This window comes from Lottia gigantea (assembly GCF_000327385.1).
Source record: "Lottia gigantea unplaced genomic scaffold LOTGIsca_54, whole genome shotgun sequence".
In the NCBI taxonomy this organism is placed as follows: domain Eukaryota; kingdom Metazoa; phylum Mollusca; class Gastropoda; family Lottiidae; genus Lottia; species Lottia gigantea.
Window position 1 is genome coordinate 1485357 of NW_008709848.1, and position 18664 is coordinate 1504020.

The 18664-nt window shown below is 31.7% G+C and overlaps 3 protein-coding genes across 3 annotated transcripts; 1 reads left to right on the forward strand and 2 right to left on the reverse strand.

The window, feature by feature from the left end:
• Positions 1-4388: 4388 nt before the first annotated feature.
• Positions 4389-5787, reverse strand: LOTGIDRAFT_234736 (hypothetical protein). Its single transcript, XM_009062969.1, has 2 exons — positions 5115-5787; positions 4389-4617 (listed from the first exon to the last, which is right to left on the reverse strand). The coding sequence occupies exons 1-2, from the start codon at positions 5694-5696 to the stop codon at positions 4501-4503; spliced, it is 699 nt and encodes a 232-aa protein (XP_009061217.1). The 5' UTR covers positions 5697-5787; the 3' UTR covers positions 4389-4500.
• A 142-nt stretch (positions 5788-5929) lies between these two features.
• LOTGIDRAFT_234737 (hypothetical protein) lies at positions 5930-6874 on the forward strand (the record flags this gene model as incomplete). The annotated part of the gene is made up of 2 exons (XM_009062970.1): positions 5930-6028; positions 6473-6874. A coding segment is annotated over exon 2 (375 nt), but the record flags the coding sequence as incomplete, so codon positions are not given.
• A 5463-nt stretch (positions 6875-12337) lies between these two features.
• On the reverse strand, positions 12338-17297 carry LOTGIDRAFT_206942 (hypothetical protein). Its single transcript, XM_009062971.1, has 10 exons — positions 17195-17297; positions 16608-16773; positions 16075-16245; positions 15504-15889; positions 14927-15069; positions 14178-14310; positions 13881-13960; positions 13328-13500; positions 12873-12938; positions 12338-12575 (listed from the first exon to the last, which is right to left on the reverse strand). The coding sequence occupies exons 2-10, from the start codon at positions 16767-16769 to the stop codon at positions 12351-12353; spliced, it is 1539 nt and encodes a 512-aa protein (XP_009061219.1). The 5' UTR covers positions 16770-16773; positions 17195-17297; the 3' UTR covers positions 12338-12350.
• Positions 17298-18664: the final 1367 nt, after the last annotated feature.

Consider the following 18664-nt stretch of genomic DNA (forward strand, 5'->3'; position numbering starts at 1 on the left):
AAAAAAATTGGCTACCTCTGGATACGAGCCCAATTTGGCAAACGGTTCAAAATTACGGCGTTCATTTTCAGAGAAAACAAATTTTCGAGATTGTACAATGGGAACTAGGACAATAACTCTGTTTCTAATAGCGGTAAATTATAAAGTAAGAAAAATACATCATTGATGCGTATAAAAACACTATTATAAGGAATAATAAAAATCAGACCACAAAGAGATTATGTTGTCTCCCTTTGATCATGACTAAAATTGATGTCGAAATGACTAATTAAATAAATTTATCATTCACTGATACACAATAGAATACGGCATTCCCATTTAAATCTTTAGTGTATTAATCAAACTAATAATGGTAGGAAGCGGAAATAAAAGGGAGGGACAGACCTAAGGTCATTATAGCTAGTCTTAAATTATTATAAATATATCTTATATAACCTACATGTTTTTAATTCCAACAAATGTTTGGCTTTATTTATTAGCGACAGTGGATTAGGGACAAGTCCACGGGACCACAATCGTAAGCTTACCCCAACCCCCAGAAAGAAAATACAATATAAATGAGTGAAATAGCATTAACTACAAAATTAACTGAAAATCTTCCATGAACAGGCATTTATTTGAGTTACAGAGAGGTCTTAGAATACAAGGGAGCATATAATTACCGGAGAATGGGTCCCGACCTACTAAGGTATAGGCCTATCATGCAGACCCCACTCATCAAGATGAGCCACTGATGAGTCGTGGATCACTTTCATTTTATAGGAGGGAAATATTGATTCGGAAGAGTGTTACTTTTAATGGTTTAAATCAAAGGGAATTTCAAAGAAAAGGGAAGTTATAAATTGTCATTATAATTTAATTCCTCGAAAATTTCCTATAAAAAGGGGAAATGATATACATTATTATAGTCACGGTTTAAACTAGTTTTATATCCGTTCTCCTTATTGATTGGTTAAATTTGGTTTAATTTTGGTAGATCGTGAGAGAATTGTAAATAGGGTATGAAATATGTCAGATCATATAATAGTCAATCCTCCACTTAAAAATACAATGGAATTATTTGAACGGTCGAAGAATATTAAAATCGTCCGGTTATTTGAACGAATTCAATACGATCGATATAAAAACATTATGTGGGGAATTGCGTGATAAAGTGAAAAACAACTTATTTTTAGCAATGAATCATCAGTCTCGATTATACAAGACATTTTAGTCCTTTTACATTTCCATTCTATATTATAGTCTTTGTTATCCAGACACTCACACCCACGCAAATAAATAACCTAGATCTGCATATTTTTATTCGCGAATTTTTAAGATTCTGTAAATTTTATAAAAAGTTTTATGAAAATATTACCCAACTAATGAATTAAAACTTTTTGAAAATTGAAACTTTCCATTCTGAATAATTTTGCCAAATCAATGTTTGACATTTTGGGTTGGACAAACCTTGCAATACGTGTACATATATTCATGCTGAGTCACAATGCACAAAAATGACATTTGATAGGCTGACCGCATTTCATCATAAATTTGGTCAACGACGCCGTTTAAATTCTGGGTGAGGTAAATTTGCTAAACTTGAAGGGGCATGTTCGCCATCAGTTTCACCAATCGTACCTTATTCTCAGAAAAGGGCATTTTCTAAGCTCAGTATTATAGTGTTCACAGTTGAAATAGGAGCCGTCAAGAACTATCTGTTCAAATGACGACTCGTCTTTTCTTCATACTCCACCACATACAGAAAAGAAGATCTTTCACACATGGTTCTTACACCTGTTCAACTTTGGAACAACAAAACCAAGTTTGTTTCAGTATATTTTTATTTACATGATTTATATATTGCACTAAGACCCATAGCACTATGGATTACTTTTTACAATAATCTGGTGTCTCACACAGATCCCAAAATTAAAATATAAAACGATAGAAGTTCCATCTTAAAACCAAGTAATAGTAGGGAAGCTTCACCTGTATCAGTATACCTAGGAACTATGTCTTATAGGCACAGACACAGGTGACCCCTACAACAGTCTAATTCAAATTAAACCCAAAATTCCGATGCATTCATAATAAGTTCTATTTTTAATATAAGTGAAATGTTATTAAAAATAAAAGCTAATATAAAAACAGAACGAAAGTTTGGTTTAATTTGAATAAGACTGTCCCTACAACATGTGGTATCATCAAAAGTTCAAATTATAATTGGCCTATTCTAACCAATCTGGTTGTTAACTTTAAACATTTAAATTTGTGACTTGATGTTGTTCTGATGTGACTATAGTCATCCAGGATAAGTGTATCTTTACTGTAGAATTCCAGAGAAGAATGGATTTGAAAATATGACCTCGACACTAATAGGCTACTTGTCTTGTGTAATTAGATTTGTTCATGGAGTAGAATTAGTAATAGTAACACTGGCCTTGTTCTATAATCTCCATTGGATTAAGGTTATTACAGTTGAATAGACACCAATAATTAGCTATATCATTACTTCCATGCTGGAGGTCTCCAAACTGGTTCGTTACTAACCAAAACATAAACAATAACACACATATCTGTACCAAAAATAACTTCCAGCGTAATAGTGAATTGGTGATAAAATCTGAAGCCAGTAACCTAAAATTACTAGTGTTGATGAATTTTGTTTACAGCCAAATTTGAATTTTGTTCAAACCAAACATTCCAGTGTCCAATCACATCATTCTAACACAGAACACAGTATCACTACATCATACATTAGATTCCATTATAATTTTACTCTAAGCATCTTATATAACAGCGAAAATACTAGATATAACATCTCTTTAGGCTACTGCTATAATGATTACATTACACCCATAAATTTCAAATAATAAACAATAAGTGCCTATGAAGCGCTACGTTCCATATGTAAGGTTATTTCTAAGAGCTTACATCAATTATAGGAAAGACATATGTACAAAATAATGACGAACTTACAAATGATATACAAATGCTTATATCAATAGACAACTGATACCAGAGTATAAGGGATACCATAGTATAAGGTATATATATTTATCCACTGGATAACAGAACACTATTAAGTGGCTATCATCCAGTATTTCAAATTGTAATCAATTGTCTATGGATACAAGCACCTTCAGATTGTACATTTAAAATATTATAACAGTTCAAAATATACAAATTATGCTTTTACTTAAACTAGCTTTATACTGAATCATTAGTTCATTTAACAGCGAAACATGCATGGTATCCAAGCTCGAAAGACCTCCATTATTTTACCTTTCACTCAGCACAAAACCAGTTTAAGCAGTCAGCTTACAAATTGAGATACTAAGTATCCTTCCCTTCAGTTCACTGAATTCTTGCCCTATTAGTTTAACATGTTAAAACACTTAATAATATTTCACTTCTCTCTGTGGCTATACAGTCTACATAACATATAGTTAACATTGGCACTGATTCATTATATCATAACATTCATTAACGTAAGAGATTTAAGCTAGATAATTTTTGAAAAAAAATATCTACTGGTGCGGAATAAGTTTATACTATTCCAATAATATATATCTTTACAAATCTTGGTACAATATTCTACTCCATCATATTACACTTATATATCATCTCATAAGCACACTTAAATTCTTAAGGGAATTGCTATAGAAACATAGTAACTCAAGTTTACCTTTACATTGGTTTGCTTATATGATAAGAAAATTAATAGCTTTAAACAATAACAGCAAAATCAATCATATACTAAGGACTCTAGTTATAAGTTATCAAGTTCCTAATGATAATCTTGACTGTATATATAATATACTAATATTATATCGCATTGTACGGCAATAGAACCCACAGTAACATAAGCTTACTGATAGTAATATATGAACCTAACTACTGTTAATATAGTCACAAGACAGTACAACAATTTACAATTTAATGTAGGGAGGATTCAACCCTGTAACAAAACCTTAAATACATGTTCTAACAGGGAAACAAGACGGCAAAATAATAATGAAGCATTTGTCACTGTTCGGTCTCATATCTTGCCAACATAAATGACCCAACTAAGATTCTAGTTAGGAATCTCGAGTTCAGATGTCACAACATTTACTAACACATAATACTCCACACTTAATATCATACTTGAAAATAAAAAATATATCCAGGTACTCAGTCAGTCACTCTGTCAGCAATCATAGGCTGTTATTTTAATATTTTCATAACCAGTGGGGCTATTCTAGATGTAAACTCAAATCCAAATTCTTGAGCCATCACAGATAAATTTAATCGAAATAATTGAAGAAGTTAATTAATCAATTTGACCATTTTTAACTGGAATCAAATTGTGACGTTTAGTATCATGATAGATTTATTACTCTTGATATTCATTGTTCGCAAACTAGCCATCAATCTTTGAATACATTCATACACACACTTACGCCACATTTCAGATCTGAAACCGGTATTTTGTAAATCTATAAATATAAAGTCGTACAATGGTTGAAATAATATCTACCGAGAAGCAACGACTGTAGCTAGAGCTCCCAAACCAACTGCTGTAAACAGGAGACCTTTCCATACTTTTTCTTCAAATTCACCATGATCAGGGAAAAATTCCACAAAAGCATCCTGAAATATTAAAAGCTTGTCATTTAATTTAAATTCTTGAATTAAATTAATAGTTGCCTACTCTTTCTGGAGCACTACAAACTAATCAGCATAACCCAAGACCTATTGTGGTTCCTTGTGTATATTGATGAACACCATAGCATTGTTGGTTAGAGGCAGAACGTTGGTTCTTTACATGAAGTAATTTGCTGACAATCTCGATCAGCATTTGCAAGTCTGGTGATCTTGAATAAGTCATCTTCACTCATAGTCATAAACTTCAGTCGACCCAGCTGTAAATGGTTACAGATAATCCGAGAAAGAGAAAGACCAATACCAAGAGGATTGGCCAAGGACCAGCTGGTAGAAAGATTTCTTTCTTTGAGACAAATGGCTTGGCTTATGTATTAATGTAATGAAATTGATTTCTTCCTTTGACAGAGAAAGGTATCCATCTCGCTTTCAATTCGCTATTTTTGTACAGTACTTTTTGTAGTAACACAAGATTAATATCTTACCCAGCCTCCATGGTCTAAAATCCATTTCCCTAATTTACTTCCCACATATTTCCCAGCGTATAAGGAAACCTTTTCTGGGCAATCATTTAAATCTTTCTGGCGACAATAGTTGGCTAAACGAGCTGCAAAAGCATAAACTGCGACAATTCTTCCCCAATTTATTTGACCATCATCAAAAATTTCATCTGCCACATTAACAAATGTCTCAAAAGTACGTCCTGATTCCTCAACTTTGAGCTTGTTTACCATACCCTTGAATGAAATGTCATGTCGCTCTGAGATTTCTTTCACAGTTCTGCGCATTGTTTTGCAATATTTGTTTGTAGCTTTCTTGGTTTCATCTGCACCGAATGTTAATACAACATCATTTGCAATAACTTCTGCATCTCTTCTAACTTGTTCCAAAGGCGAACTGCTCCCTGGCGTTTGTGTGCATTCATCAACATTTCCAATGTCGTTCAAGCCCGCCGCTCCGGGCAGTGATCTGTATTGTTTACTCAATTCAGCAAATAAACTCTTATTAACGATCATATTTGATACTTTAGAAGCATATAAATTACTGTCCATTCCGGTAGTCGACATCTCGACTGAATATTTTACACTACCAATAAAGAAAACAACTGTACAAAATAATGAAACTATACACAGATCCTTCTTAAAATGGCGACAAGAGATGTAAAGAGACAAAAACAAGTCTGGCCACGTGATTATACTTTGAATCAAATGATTGGTCGATAAAAATAGCTTTTTGATGACGTTGCCCTTAGTTTCGCTTACGTATTTAGCCGGAAGTGGAATTTCCTCAAGACGACGAAAGGGAACCCACAAATTAGAAAGATTTTATTGAAAGAAAAGAGAAAAGCAATTTGAGTGTCTAAGAATAGCAAGAAACAACAACTAAAGTATCAAAGATTGTAAGTACCATGTATGAATCATTTATCTGGCGGGAATTAGGTATTTATTTTAGGGCTAAAATCAAACAGATTTAAAATNGGGNAAGGGGGGGGGGGGGGGGGGGGGAATACGGTGGGTACACATCTGCCCTAACAGACTAATAAAACTCTGACCATGTCAGTAAGTCCAAAAAAGGAAATTGTTAAATACCTAATAAGCTCTAAAGGCAAGTTTCACATACCCGGTACTAATTTAAATGGAGTAATAATATACTATAGTTCAGGTTGCAGAGATAAGATTTGAATAGATAATGGATAAATGGTGCCTCTTTCAAGAATAGAAAAACAAATTTGATGTTCATACTTTCATGATGCCATTCTTTGCTTTTCACCAGTTTTATTAGATGAAGCTCGATTCAAAATATATTTCAATATTCTTAGAACTTATTTTTCTTTATAATTTAGATTAGCCTACATGGTAAGAATCTGTTATGGGCTTAAAAACAGAAAACACTGATGGTGAAGAAAAGATGACATCCAAAGAGATAAGCGTGCCCAAGGTTTCTGCTGAGACAAGAGAAAATAGAGATGATGGAAGCACTGATGTAGACTTGATTGGATCCACAGAGAATCTGAATACTAATCTTCCACCAGAATTAGTTCCACCACCACTACCAGTATTGGGACATCCAGTACATGTTAGAAACCCTCAAGACAGACCACATAGTGCCCATGTTCATCGAGTGTGTGGATTGCTGCTGAGAGCTATGGGAGATCAGTATGAATGTAATAGTTGTGGGCGTACATTACGTACTCTAGGAGATGAAATGAGTACCCTGTATAATATGAGAAGAGTGGCTAGTACAAGTAATGTATCAGATCTGATGCGTACACCCAGAAGATGAGACAACTTGTAAACTAATGACGCTGAGATAAATCAACTTAAAATATTAGAATTTTCCTCCACCCACAACACAAACCTTTGCCAAAGTTTCAATTTTGAATGATTGAATAGGAAAGGGTTTATTTTTGGATTGTGAAATTGTTTTTACCCAGAATATCATCCATTCATGATACACTAAGCTGATTGAAGTGAGTCCTTAAAATGTTCATTATTCTAAGATCAACATCAAATTCTGACAGACAGTTGAGATAGTGTAGAGATGACAGTCAAAGCTATCACATACAGAGAGAGGCTGATACAAATTGACATGTTTATATGTCAGATTGTATAATTTAATCTCCTAGATGTATATTTTGTTATATCTATTCTATATGTTTATACTTTTTGGGTTATTTAAAAAGATCTAAGATAAAAAAAATATTGTACATATTTATAATTTGTTGAGCCAAAAATTGTACTGTAAACACAACTGGTAAAGATTCAAGATAAGCTTATAAATATTATACAGGGTAGAACAAGTGGTCAGTCAGTACACCAACAAAACTAAGTCAAACCTATATTGTTTGTTTATTATCTATCTTTCCTTATTATCTATTGTTTATGGGAAAGGTTCAGAACCTACCAGATACAATCTTAGCTACGTTTCTGTGAAAAATGCACTTGAAACCACTTCAGCAATGTGACAACCAATATTTTATGTTTAACTTGGCATCCCTTTTGGAAAACTCACTTTATTTGGTATTTTATGGATAAAAAACAATCAGGATATATTATGATTACAGGAACTTTAGACCTTTGACCTTTGATCTGATTTGATCACCTTTATCTGTACAACAATGATGTACATGTTTAACATAATGTTATCTATTTATATTACATAGAGAATGTTTATCTTGCATGATGTTTCATCTATTGGTTGCTGCACATCATGGTACGAGTAGGTGAAATATTTGAACTTTGATTATGATGTAAAATGGCCACTTATGACTAGTCACAAGATGTAGTAATCTATATGATATATAACATTTATCTGTTCTGATAACTGTATCTATATGAATTCCTAGTAATCTGTATATCAAATAACTTAAAAAATGAAATAATTATCAATATTTTTATCATATTAGTTACTGTTTTGGCAAACATGAGGACATTGACACAGCTTTATGCAAAGAAAAATATGATTTATTCATATATATTATGCAAGTGATTTAATTTATCTTAATTATTATAATCGTATGTACTTAATCCTTATCTATAGGGCATCAAATATGAAAATGATTTGAATTTATTTTCACATTTTTTTTTACATTTTTTTATATTAAAACTATGACTATCTTGAAGGCAAAGACAACACATAAAAGATCAATGTACTGAGAAAGTTACAATACTAAAATATCTTGTTTTATTATGGTTTCCTTTTTAATTTCTTCAAAAAATTTAATTTAACACATTCATTATGATGTAAGTAATTAGAAATATTAAAACAAAACCCTAAAAAAACATGTTGTTGGTATAGGTCTATATATATGTATGTAAGTTACCATGAATTGTAAATTATAAAGTGTTGGATTTTGAATCAATTTTTGGGCATCAAGCTGAAAAATTCTGTTTATATTAGAAGAATTAAGTGGGATTATTGCCTTCAAAATCATATCATTTTAACCGTTAATAACATTGCATGCCCGTGACCATGACCTTGAAATTTAAACCTGTTTTGTATATTTGTTGAATATTTATTTTAAGTAACGAGTAAGCTTTTAGAATGATATGCAGTTCAATGAGCAAATAATCAACACAATATCTATTCTATTATCTTTTTTACACCTAATGACCATAGGCTTACTCTGTGCTATCTATTTATTTATTTTACTCTATGACTACTGTTAACATGTTCCCAGATATTTTTCGTGTAATCTACCGGTCCCTTAAAAGATGTGACTTGTACCAAGACAAAAAGGCAGCCAGGCCTAATTTTGCACATGATTTGAAATAAACTGCATTATAAAAGTTAAAAGCCTCAATATATTGAAAGCCTGTTTAGTGTATTGTAACACAGTAAAGTATAATTGCTTATGTAGACAACGAAAAGAAACCAATTGTACACAGTCAATAAAGCAGAAATGTATTAGAATAGAATTATTTAAGAAATGAGTATTTTGTGTGTCAAATTTTATTTTAAAGTGTTAATAGATCTAGGTATAAGATATAGTTATATATGTAATTAATATATTTCTATTTTAAAGTGTTAATAGATCTAGGTATAAGATATAGTTATATATGTAATTAATATATTTCTATTCCGGTGCTATATGTAAATAATTTATCATAAAATTTCATTGTAGATATTGTTAAGTTATGTACCTACCATATTGTAAATAAATTCATATTCATCCCCAATGTTTTTTCTACTTTCAAATACAAATATCCTACCAGTATGTCATATGTAGCATATAGGATTCAGTGGTTTTTCTATGAATTATAAGGTGTCAAGGGGACCAAAGAGTTTCAAAGGGGGCTAATAGGCACTTATTTCACTATGTAAAATGTTAAAACTGATTTAGATTGAGGAGAAAAGGGAACTGGTTATTTTAAGTAGAAAGACAGCATTCAAGATCTTCTGTATTCATGTTAACACAAATCCTAAACATGGATTAACCAAAACTTTCAATAGTTAAAAATTTAAACAAAAACTGAAACATAATGTTACTCAGAGTTTCATGCTGTGAAATATTCAGATAACTAACCTATTGTCCAAGTTCGAAAGTTTGTCAGATTGTCAGTTATACAGATATTCTATATTTGCTGGCCATCATTCATTTGCATACCAGATTGCATCTTTGTTAATTTAACAATATTTAATGAAATATTTAATTTTGAAAATTTACTAATTTATCAGATATTTCTATTGAAATTTACAAGCTTAGACAAGTGTGAAACTTATAAAGTAAAAAGCTGTTAGACTATGAAAAAAAATTAATTTGAACTTAAAGGTTATTTTCATTTCTAAAAATAGATCCATTCATACTTTCTCCAAATATTGGCAGCTTCTATAATGTTTATAAAGCTGAATCTATATTTGTAGAGGGTTTGAGAAGAAACATTCTTCTTATGTTTATGTAAATTGTGTTAAACTCAAACAGGCTGATGTCAGCTGGGCTTGATTCTATCTTTATGTGTTTATAATCTAATTTCACGTTTGTTTACTAGCTCAGTTACCTATATAGTCAGCTTTATTTTCAAAATCTAAATAATGGATATTTTTTTTTTCAAAATCTAGGGCATGTCATTGCTAATGGAAACTGCATTTATATGTAATTGTCACATGGTCATTCTTCTACCTTTAATTCAACTATTGAATGTAAATTCCACCACAATAAGTAGGTGACGATGCCAACTGGTTTAAACACTCAATCTCTTTTAGAGAGACCACAGATGTAATATTGAAAAAATTGTCATAGTTATAAAATCTTTGTTTGTCAATTATTAGGTCTAAGTAAGAGAGCTATTCAGTAGGCCTAACCATCAATGATGTCAAAATGACTGTAAGGACTTGAGATGTCCAAAAACACCTAAACTATAAAAAGAAAATACCCATTATAAAGTCATATTATATTGCATATTGATGAGAAAGTGTAATCCTACATCAAAGATTATATCATAAATATATTTATATATACATTCTAACATATATCTATTTCAGTAGGTCAAATATTTTTTGGCCAAGAAACTAAAGTAATTTGTCTTCTCTCATCTAAAACCATCATCCTTCTTATTATTAATTAGTCTTTCATAATTAATTAGTCTATTTCATTCATTACAACTTGATAGCTTAAAGATGGCTTTCCACTAAAATACATTTTTGACACAGAAAAATGATTATGTATTGAGGTAATTTCTGACAAAAATGCTGGTGTAATGTGCTCATCATTCACTCGAGGGGCTTTCATATCAATTTAGACAGGACATCAGCATTAGACTACTCTCATTCTGTTTTTAACTATGTAAGGATTTCAAAGTGTTCACTAAAGAGCTTGTATAGATATCTCTTGAACTCCTAGTGCAGACCTCCACTACTTTCTAATCCAAAATATAGAAGCCTTTTCCATATTAGCCCTTCAAAACTGAATCAGTAGAGGAACTGAGGAATCATCTCAATCAATGTTTGGATCAACCCTCTAAGTAAGTTAGCCCTTATCTCGCTATCTTTAATATATCCTAGTCAAGTATCTATCTATCTGTTTACACTATATAATACAGGTTTTGTTTGTGTGCCAAGAACAATGAACTATATTATAAAGATATGAATGGGGGTAATATAAACTCTAAGTTTCACTAGCAAGAACCTGTTTGTATTCTATAAATATAAATTATCATACTATATATAGATTACATTGAAACCAGCTTAAGCAAACTGAAATCATATTTGACATCTGATCTGATTGATTATGTTGAACAAATATAAAATCTGAAAGATCACATGATGAGATTATCTATTCAGTATCCCTATTTGAGAGTTTGAATTGTATACTTATGACAGAGCTTTACCACAATCCTTGCTAAAATGAAATTTCCCTATAATCTTGTCCCAAACAACCACATGTTTTAAAATATTATTTACTTCTAATTCTTCTTGAGAATTTAGAAAATTTGTCTGAGGGAAAATATCACATTTTATGATCTGATCCCGGTTTCATAAATCATTGTTATAAGTCATAGTAAAGGCCATTACTTTTTAAATTCAAATTTCATTTGTTGTGATAAAAAGTTTAAATTATTTCTTTAAACAAAAAGCTTTAGATTAAACAAGGTTTCAGATGATAGATAACTGTTTGAATAATGCCTATGAACTAAATCCTCTCCCATTTTCATGATAAGACATGAATCATGGCACATTTTCTAGGACAGATCTTGATAAGGACTATAAATAGAAAAGGGAGATAATATCTCTAACTGACAGAAGTGAAGGCGGTTATCAGAGGGTCATATCAACATTATTAATTAATATTATCAATAATCACACTGTCAAAATATGTATCATTTATATCCCAAGGGCATTAACTCTTAACACTGACAAATATTTCCTTGATTACCAAAATTTTTGTATACGTATGAACCTCTGAGGCTGACAAATTTAAATGCTCTAGGTGATATTAAATATTTAACACATCACAGAAATGTTTGTTCAGTCCAAAGTCAAATTAGTGAATTCTGACAAAGCAATAGAGCCTTGTCACCGATGGACATTGCTAGTAAAATCGGACAAAGATGACCAATTGAACAGTCTTTTATCCATCCAACTGAAATCACTTTTAATTTGGTGATCATTAAATTACAATTTTTTTTTACCTAATTTTTTAGTTTACCAGTAAACTGATAGTTGTTAAATGGACTAATATTGTCCAATGGATATATCAAAAACTAGGAATATATTTCTATATTTTATTCAGTTTTACTAAAGTTAGTTTGTAAAGGTAATATAATCTGAGAGGCGTCTGAAGCCATCTCACTTCGTAACGTATTGACAGCATGGGACAACTGTAGGGCAGCACTAGGGTGGGCTGTCCCTGGTAACATGGTGCATTCCCTTTCTATCATGGTAGCTATGGCATCTAATAGTTCCAGGAAACCAAATGATAGTGCTGCTCTTCTTATTCTATTCAATTCCTGAAATTAATAAATTAAAACCATATCTTATTTTAATAATAGTAAGATCATATTTAGTAGAATTTTCACAATTAACAGGTGGGCAGGGAGTAAACCAAAGAACCAATACTAACCAGTTGATTTGGTTCTAAAAAAGAAAGGCACACAAGCTCTCTTTTTGACAATATAGTCTAAATGGCATCAATGTACCAAACCAACAGGTTTTAGATAGTTGTTGTCCTTCACAACTGATCATTCAAGCTATATAATAATCATAAACTAGTGTATGTTAACATGTAAACAAAACAATAAACATACCTTATAAAATTGTTGCTGTTTGTCTGGTAATTTACGAGCGTGACGTAAAACTTTCTGTAAATCAGCCTGGAATGAAGACACCTGAAAGTTATTTAACTATAGGCCCTACTATGATATCTTCTCAATGAATTAAAACAAGTTTACACTCTGTCTTACTTTAGTACTCCATACAGTGGGAGATTTTGACAAGACAGAAGTATCAATATTGCAGTGCAGATGTAGAATGCAATAGTAAGATAAAAATATTTATAAAAGTCAAACTTGATATGGGTACCTTCCACAAATCAGTATCTTGCATTAAGACTTATAGCAATTGCCTCCCTTTCAATGAAATAAAATTATTTTTTATCCATTTCACTTCTTTTTAATTTAAAATAGATAGACAGAATCTACCAGTAAATAATATTTGCATACAACAAGCATTAAATCATAAAACAATGGAGAAAAAACGTCACCTGTAAGCCATTAGGTTTGATCCAAACAACACAACTTTGAGCATAACTACGTTTATCTGACGGTCTAATTGGAAAAGGTGTTTTGGTATCATCAGCACCATAGGGAGATTCATGGAAATCTGAGAGTGGTGCCAATTTGTTTAAATCACCCAGCCAGCTCACTGCATGCTTTCCTGCAATAAACAAAAACAGAGGTTTAGTGCTACTTCTCTAAAATGATGTTGTACATGCTACAAGTCGACACGACTATGACTATTGACTATTGACAATAACATAGAATTTTATTTACATCCTTCTCCTTCATACCAAGGACTAATAATGATATAAAGAAATACAACTGAAATCTCTTATAGATCTACACATTAATGGACTCATGTAATCTTGAGTTAAAAATCTTTTTGTACTAATGAAATGAAATGAAATATCTAGTATTCTAAAGAACCACAGTAAGGCAGTGACAGGTGTGTACTGAATAAAGCTTAGTCCTTATTTAGTAATTACTTAGATTAATTCAGGTGCTTAAATCAGTTTAATAAATGAAACTTGAAATTACCTGGTTCAAACAATGCAAGTAATAAGTTAGATTTCTTTTTACTATCAGCCCATGAAAATAATATACCATACCAATCTTCTCTAGAAAGGAAAATAAAGTCTTTTCAAATTAAAACACAGGAATAATGAAAAAAAAGAAATAGTTGCATCTCTGACAATGTTTCTGTTATTGGAAAAATATTACTCAGAAATTGATCAGGGTTTTCCATTTAAAGTGTAAACATTTAACGCCTTCAAAATTTCATTCTTCCAAAAGTATCAAATTGCGCTACATGGTTACAGAATAGAAATGTCTTACCCCACTTTAGTTACAGCCACCATACTCTCAACTTTTAAACTACCATGTAACATGACAGTGAAAGCTGGAACTTTACCATCATCTATTATAGAATCTTCTTCATCTTCTACTTTCACTTCTTTATTTATAGAATCTTTAGGATAAATAAACGACAGCATGACACAGTGCTGTTTTTTTTACTTTATTTTCCTGACAAGAGGGACACACCAGTTCCAATGTTCATGCTATGCAAATACTTTACGGAGGGTAATTAATATGGAAAAATTTTGTATGATTTACTTCTATATAGATGGACATGCAGTCTATAACCTCGTACTATTACATAGTGGTTGACAAACATTTTCATTGTAGACTCTACCATGGGAAGAGACAGGACATAGTCTCAATACATTAGATCAGTGGTTCCCAACATTTTTCAGCCTTCACACCCCTGGAGCAATCACCTGGGCCTTTCATATTCCAAAAATTTGTTTCATCCACATTTCCAGCATGTGATGATGTGAGGTGCTCTCTCAATTCAAAATAAATTCTCCTCCTACACCAGTTGGCCACACCCCTGACACCCTAGTCCCACAACCCCAGGGGGTGTTGAACCGGGGCATTAGATCATATCTTAGGTTTAAATTACACAAGGAACTTCTTCACTCTTAACAAGAATACCCAAACTCAATTCAACCATGACTTAGTCTCACAAATTATCAAATGAAATTTACTGATAGAGTTCTGAAATAAAAGCTAATGTGACCTACCATCTTTAACTTGTTGTTTAGATCTTGGTATAACTAAATGACGAGATATGGTGGGAGGGCTTGATACATCAGATATATCTAAAAACCCACAAATATGTAATTCATGTGATATCATTCTTTCTACCTTCCCTTCATCTGTTTCACTACAAGATACAGCAATTAATCAATTTTCTGATATCAGAGTATCTTTAAAGGCTATAAATATCTTAATCAATGAAATACTACCCTTTATTTAACAGTTTATCTCTAAATGCAAATATGAACTAATTTCTAGCTTTCTAAAAGCAATCAATATTATGCATTTGAAGCATTTCAAAATACAAAGGATGCATTAACAGGTATGTGACGTCACTGCTTCAAGCCGCTAAACTGGATAATAAAATTGCATCTCATTAATGAAGACTTTGGTATAATAATGATTATACGCTCCTAAAACGTCACTCAAATAAAGTTAGTAATTGTAATCCATAAGAAATTATATCCAACACTTTTACTAAATGCCATTCAAAGATCATAGAAGACTTTGGTATTTAAGCCTGAATCTAAATAAAGACAAAAAAGGACATCATCAACTTACACAGTATAAGGTATTGGTGCAGGATAAACATGAACAGCATTCTTAAGATTTCCACAATGTAACATACCATGAAATGGATTAAAGTATTTCTCTGCTAAATTTGAAAAAGTTTGTTGCACTGATTTTAAATTGAGTTGTCCTTCTGGATAAAATACTTCACCACCCTGGCCATTGATTTCTATCAGTTTCTCATATAGAGGTAGAGAGTTTTTAAGTTCACTGTCATTATTATTAGCTATACACACTACATGTAGTTTACACGGAAATTTGAATGGCACAGGAGATTTGGCATTGTTTGTTTGGTCATCATTTTCACTGTATGTTTGTAAAAAATGTTTTAATGAACCTTGACCAATTCCTGGACTACCATCTGTCACTAAGACAACCTGAAGTAAAACAGAAAAATAATTTTTTTTACCAGTCTTATCTTATAATAGGGCCTAGTTCTATACTTATATATCTAAATTCCTCTGTAAAAATTTTCCACTTTTGCAATGTGTTTCTTGGACAAACAGGACAAGCTCACACTTCCAGATCATTTTGTTTTGAAATTGTATTTATTATTCCATACCTGACAAGGAGAACTGTTTCCCCATTCCTCTAATATAATAGCACTAATACCAGTTAATACTGTCTCTATACATGTTTTATTATAAACCTCAACTTTATTTAACGCTGTTTTAATACTATCATAATCTCTTGTAAAACTAACTAACTGTTCATATAGATAGGAAAATACCACCTGAAACATTGAATAAATACAATATATCAATCTACCACTTTCTCGAAAGGGTTCGTGAATATAAGTGAGGATATTGGTAGCTGGTTTAGAAATTGGGTTAATCTGTAGACCATTTCTTTTCATCATCAGCCATCATTTAAGGGTTGGTTAATATTTAAAATTACATTTGCAAATGAAATGGAGCTTACGTCTTACTTTTCCACTCATAAGTAGGTTGATGAAGATATGTTATACCATGTTGTGTGCAATGAGGGAAATTGCATTCTACAATAGTATCAATAGACTACCAAACATACCCAATCAATTTTTCATCATCAAATTTTCATTATAAAGATTTTTGGATAAAACAGTTGGATACTCACTAGTGAAATGAACTCTAATTTACAATTAGAGCTGATATAATCTAATAAAGTATTTATTCCATGGATAGCTAGATTCCGTTTATCAAAATCTTCTGTAGTACTTTCACATTTCACTAATCTACTCATAGACAGAGATACGTCTAATGCAATTATAGTTGGCATTTTCCTGGAATGATAAGAAGCTTAATCAATAGTAGGAAAAGGGTGAAGTAGAAGTCTTAAAACATTTGTGTCCTATAGATGTAACATCACTATAAACTAGTGAATGGGATGGGTTGTGGGGAACATAATTAGGATTTGGAATGAGTTTTAAGTGCTTTTGAAAATTCAACCAATATGTTCCTATTTAGTTATAATTAAACATAGTCACAAAAGGTTTGTTTGAATTGATATATCAACTTTAAACATCAAACATTAAAGTCAAAGTCTAATTCCATACTATTGATATTGTTATATTTCATAACATGAAAATTGAATGCAAAAATAAACTAAACAAAACAAATCAATTATGAACATTTATTTACGGTATCTATTTTAAACCGAACATGCTTGATTGGTGACATTTTCTCTGTTTTATCAATAGTTACCTGATATATACTTTACATGTCTTGTAAATATAAAATCAATAATTAAACTAACATAAATATCAATATGGAAAATCGAAATATATTTTTACAGTCGAACACCCGCCATGACACTAAAATTATGGATTTTTCGAACATACACGAAAAAAGAAATAAGAACAAAATATATATAAAAAGAACATGTTTCATTTTCTTTGTGTTGTAAATTTGCTGAAAAAATCTTTGTTCATTCGAATTCTATCTATAGGAACATTGCTCCTTGAACTGGCTTCTTGTTTCTTAATTAATGAATTCTGCGTTTACAAAAAGAAATTATGTACGAATCCTTTATCTTAAATATCAATAGACGCGATTTACTAGTCTTTTAGTAATGTTCTATTTTCCAGTACTTTTCATGTCGAATGGAAAAGTTATCGATTGACATGAAAAGGATTTTCATACCAGAAGAAAAATAAAATGATGGAAAGGAGATAAAAGACAGTTTAATATCACCATCCAAAACAGACAGCCTTTTTAAATCTAGATTTGCGTTATTTGATTATCCGTAGGTGAGTGTTTACTTTGATTTTTTAATGAATTTTGCTTAGCGTTTCTATGGACGCTTTGAGAATGTAAACGACTCACTTGCGCTCTTTCAAATCGAATTGGTAAATTGATTGCTGATTCAATCAATTGCAATAAAATAATGGCAAGTCCGATTCTCTATATTCATATGCAACATGCCATATTGAAACTGAGAAACAAAAATGATTTTTTTTTACTAGTCCACAGAAATTGTGGTAGGAGTCCTGCTCTCCTCTCTATGAGCAGAGTCATTATATTCTGTCGCGGAGGACAAGTGAACCTCTAGCAAGAGTTCAAGATAGATCAGATCAGTTTTCAAATTTCTTGTCATTATATATATAGGGACAGAATTGCATGTTGCCCCCATTAAAAATTTCTGTGGCCCCCCCTCACCTTACGATTCCTAGAAACTCCACTGCATCAGGTTCACGTGAGAGCCTTGACACCAAATTTCAATATTCCAAATAAAGTGGTATATAGACAAGAAGATAAATGTTTTTCTTTCCTATCTATAAAGTTTCAGTCAGACATATTATATCAGTGTGAGGAATACATTAGGTTCTTGTTTGACCTTGAATTTAGAATTTCAAGGTCAATTATAAAAGAGGTCATGCAAATGCCTGATTTTAAATTTTCCAGGGTAGGGGCACAATCCATTCTTTCCCTGTAAAATGATAATAAAATTTGAAAGTGGGGGGGGGGGGCCACTGGGCACTGGACAAAGCATATCAAAGTATCAGATAATACTCTGTCACAGTTGACAACAGCTATATGCTCATTCTTAGAAAGTGGTTGATAACAACTGGCAGCATCTGTGATTCTCAGTCCAGCAATTGACAAGATTCTCCTCCATGCTAACAGAAAATCAAGTCACTCCCTCAGTCACAAGTCCATCTGAGCCCTTAAAAT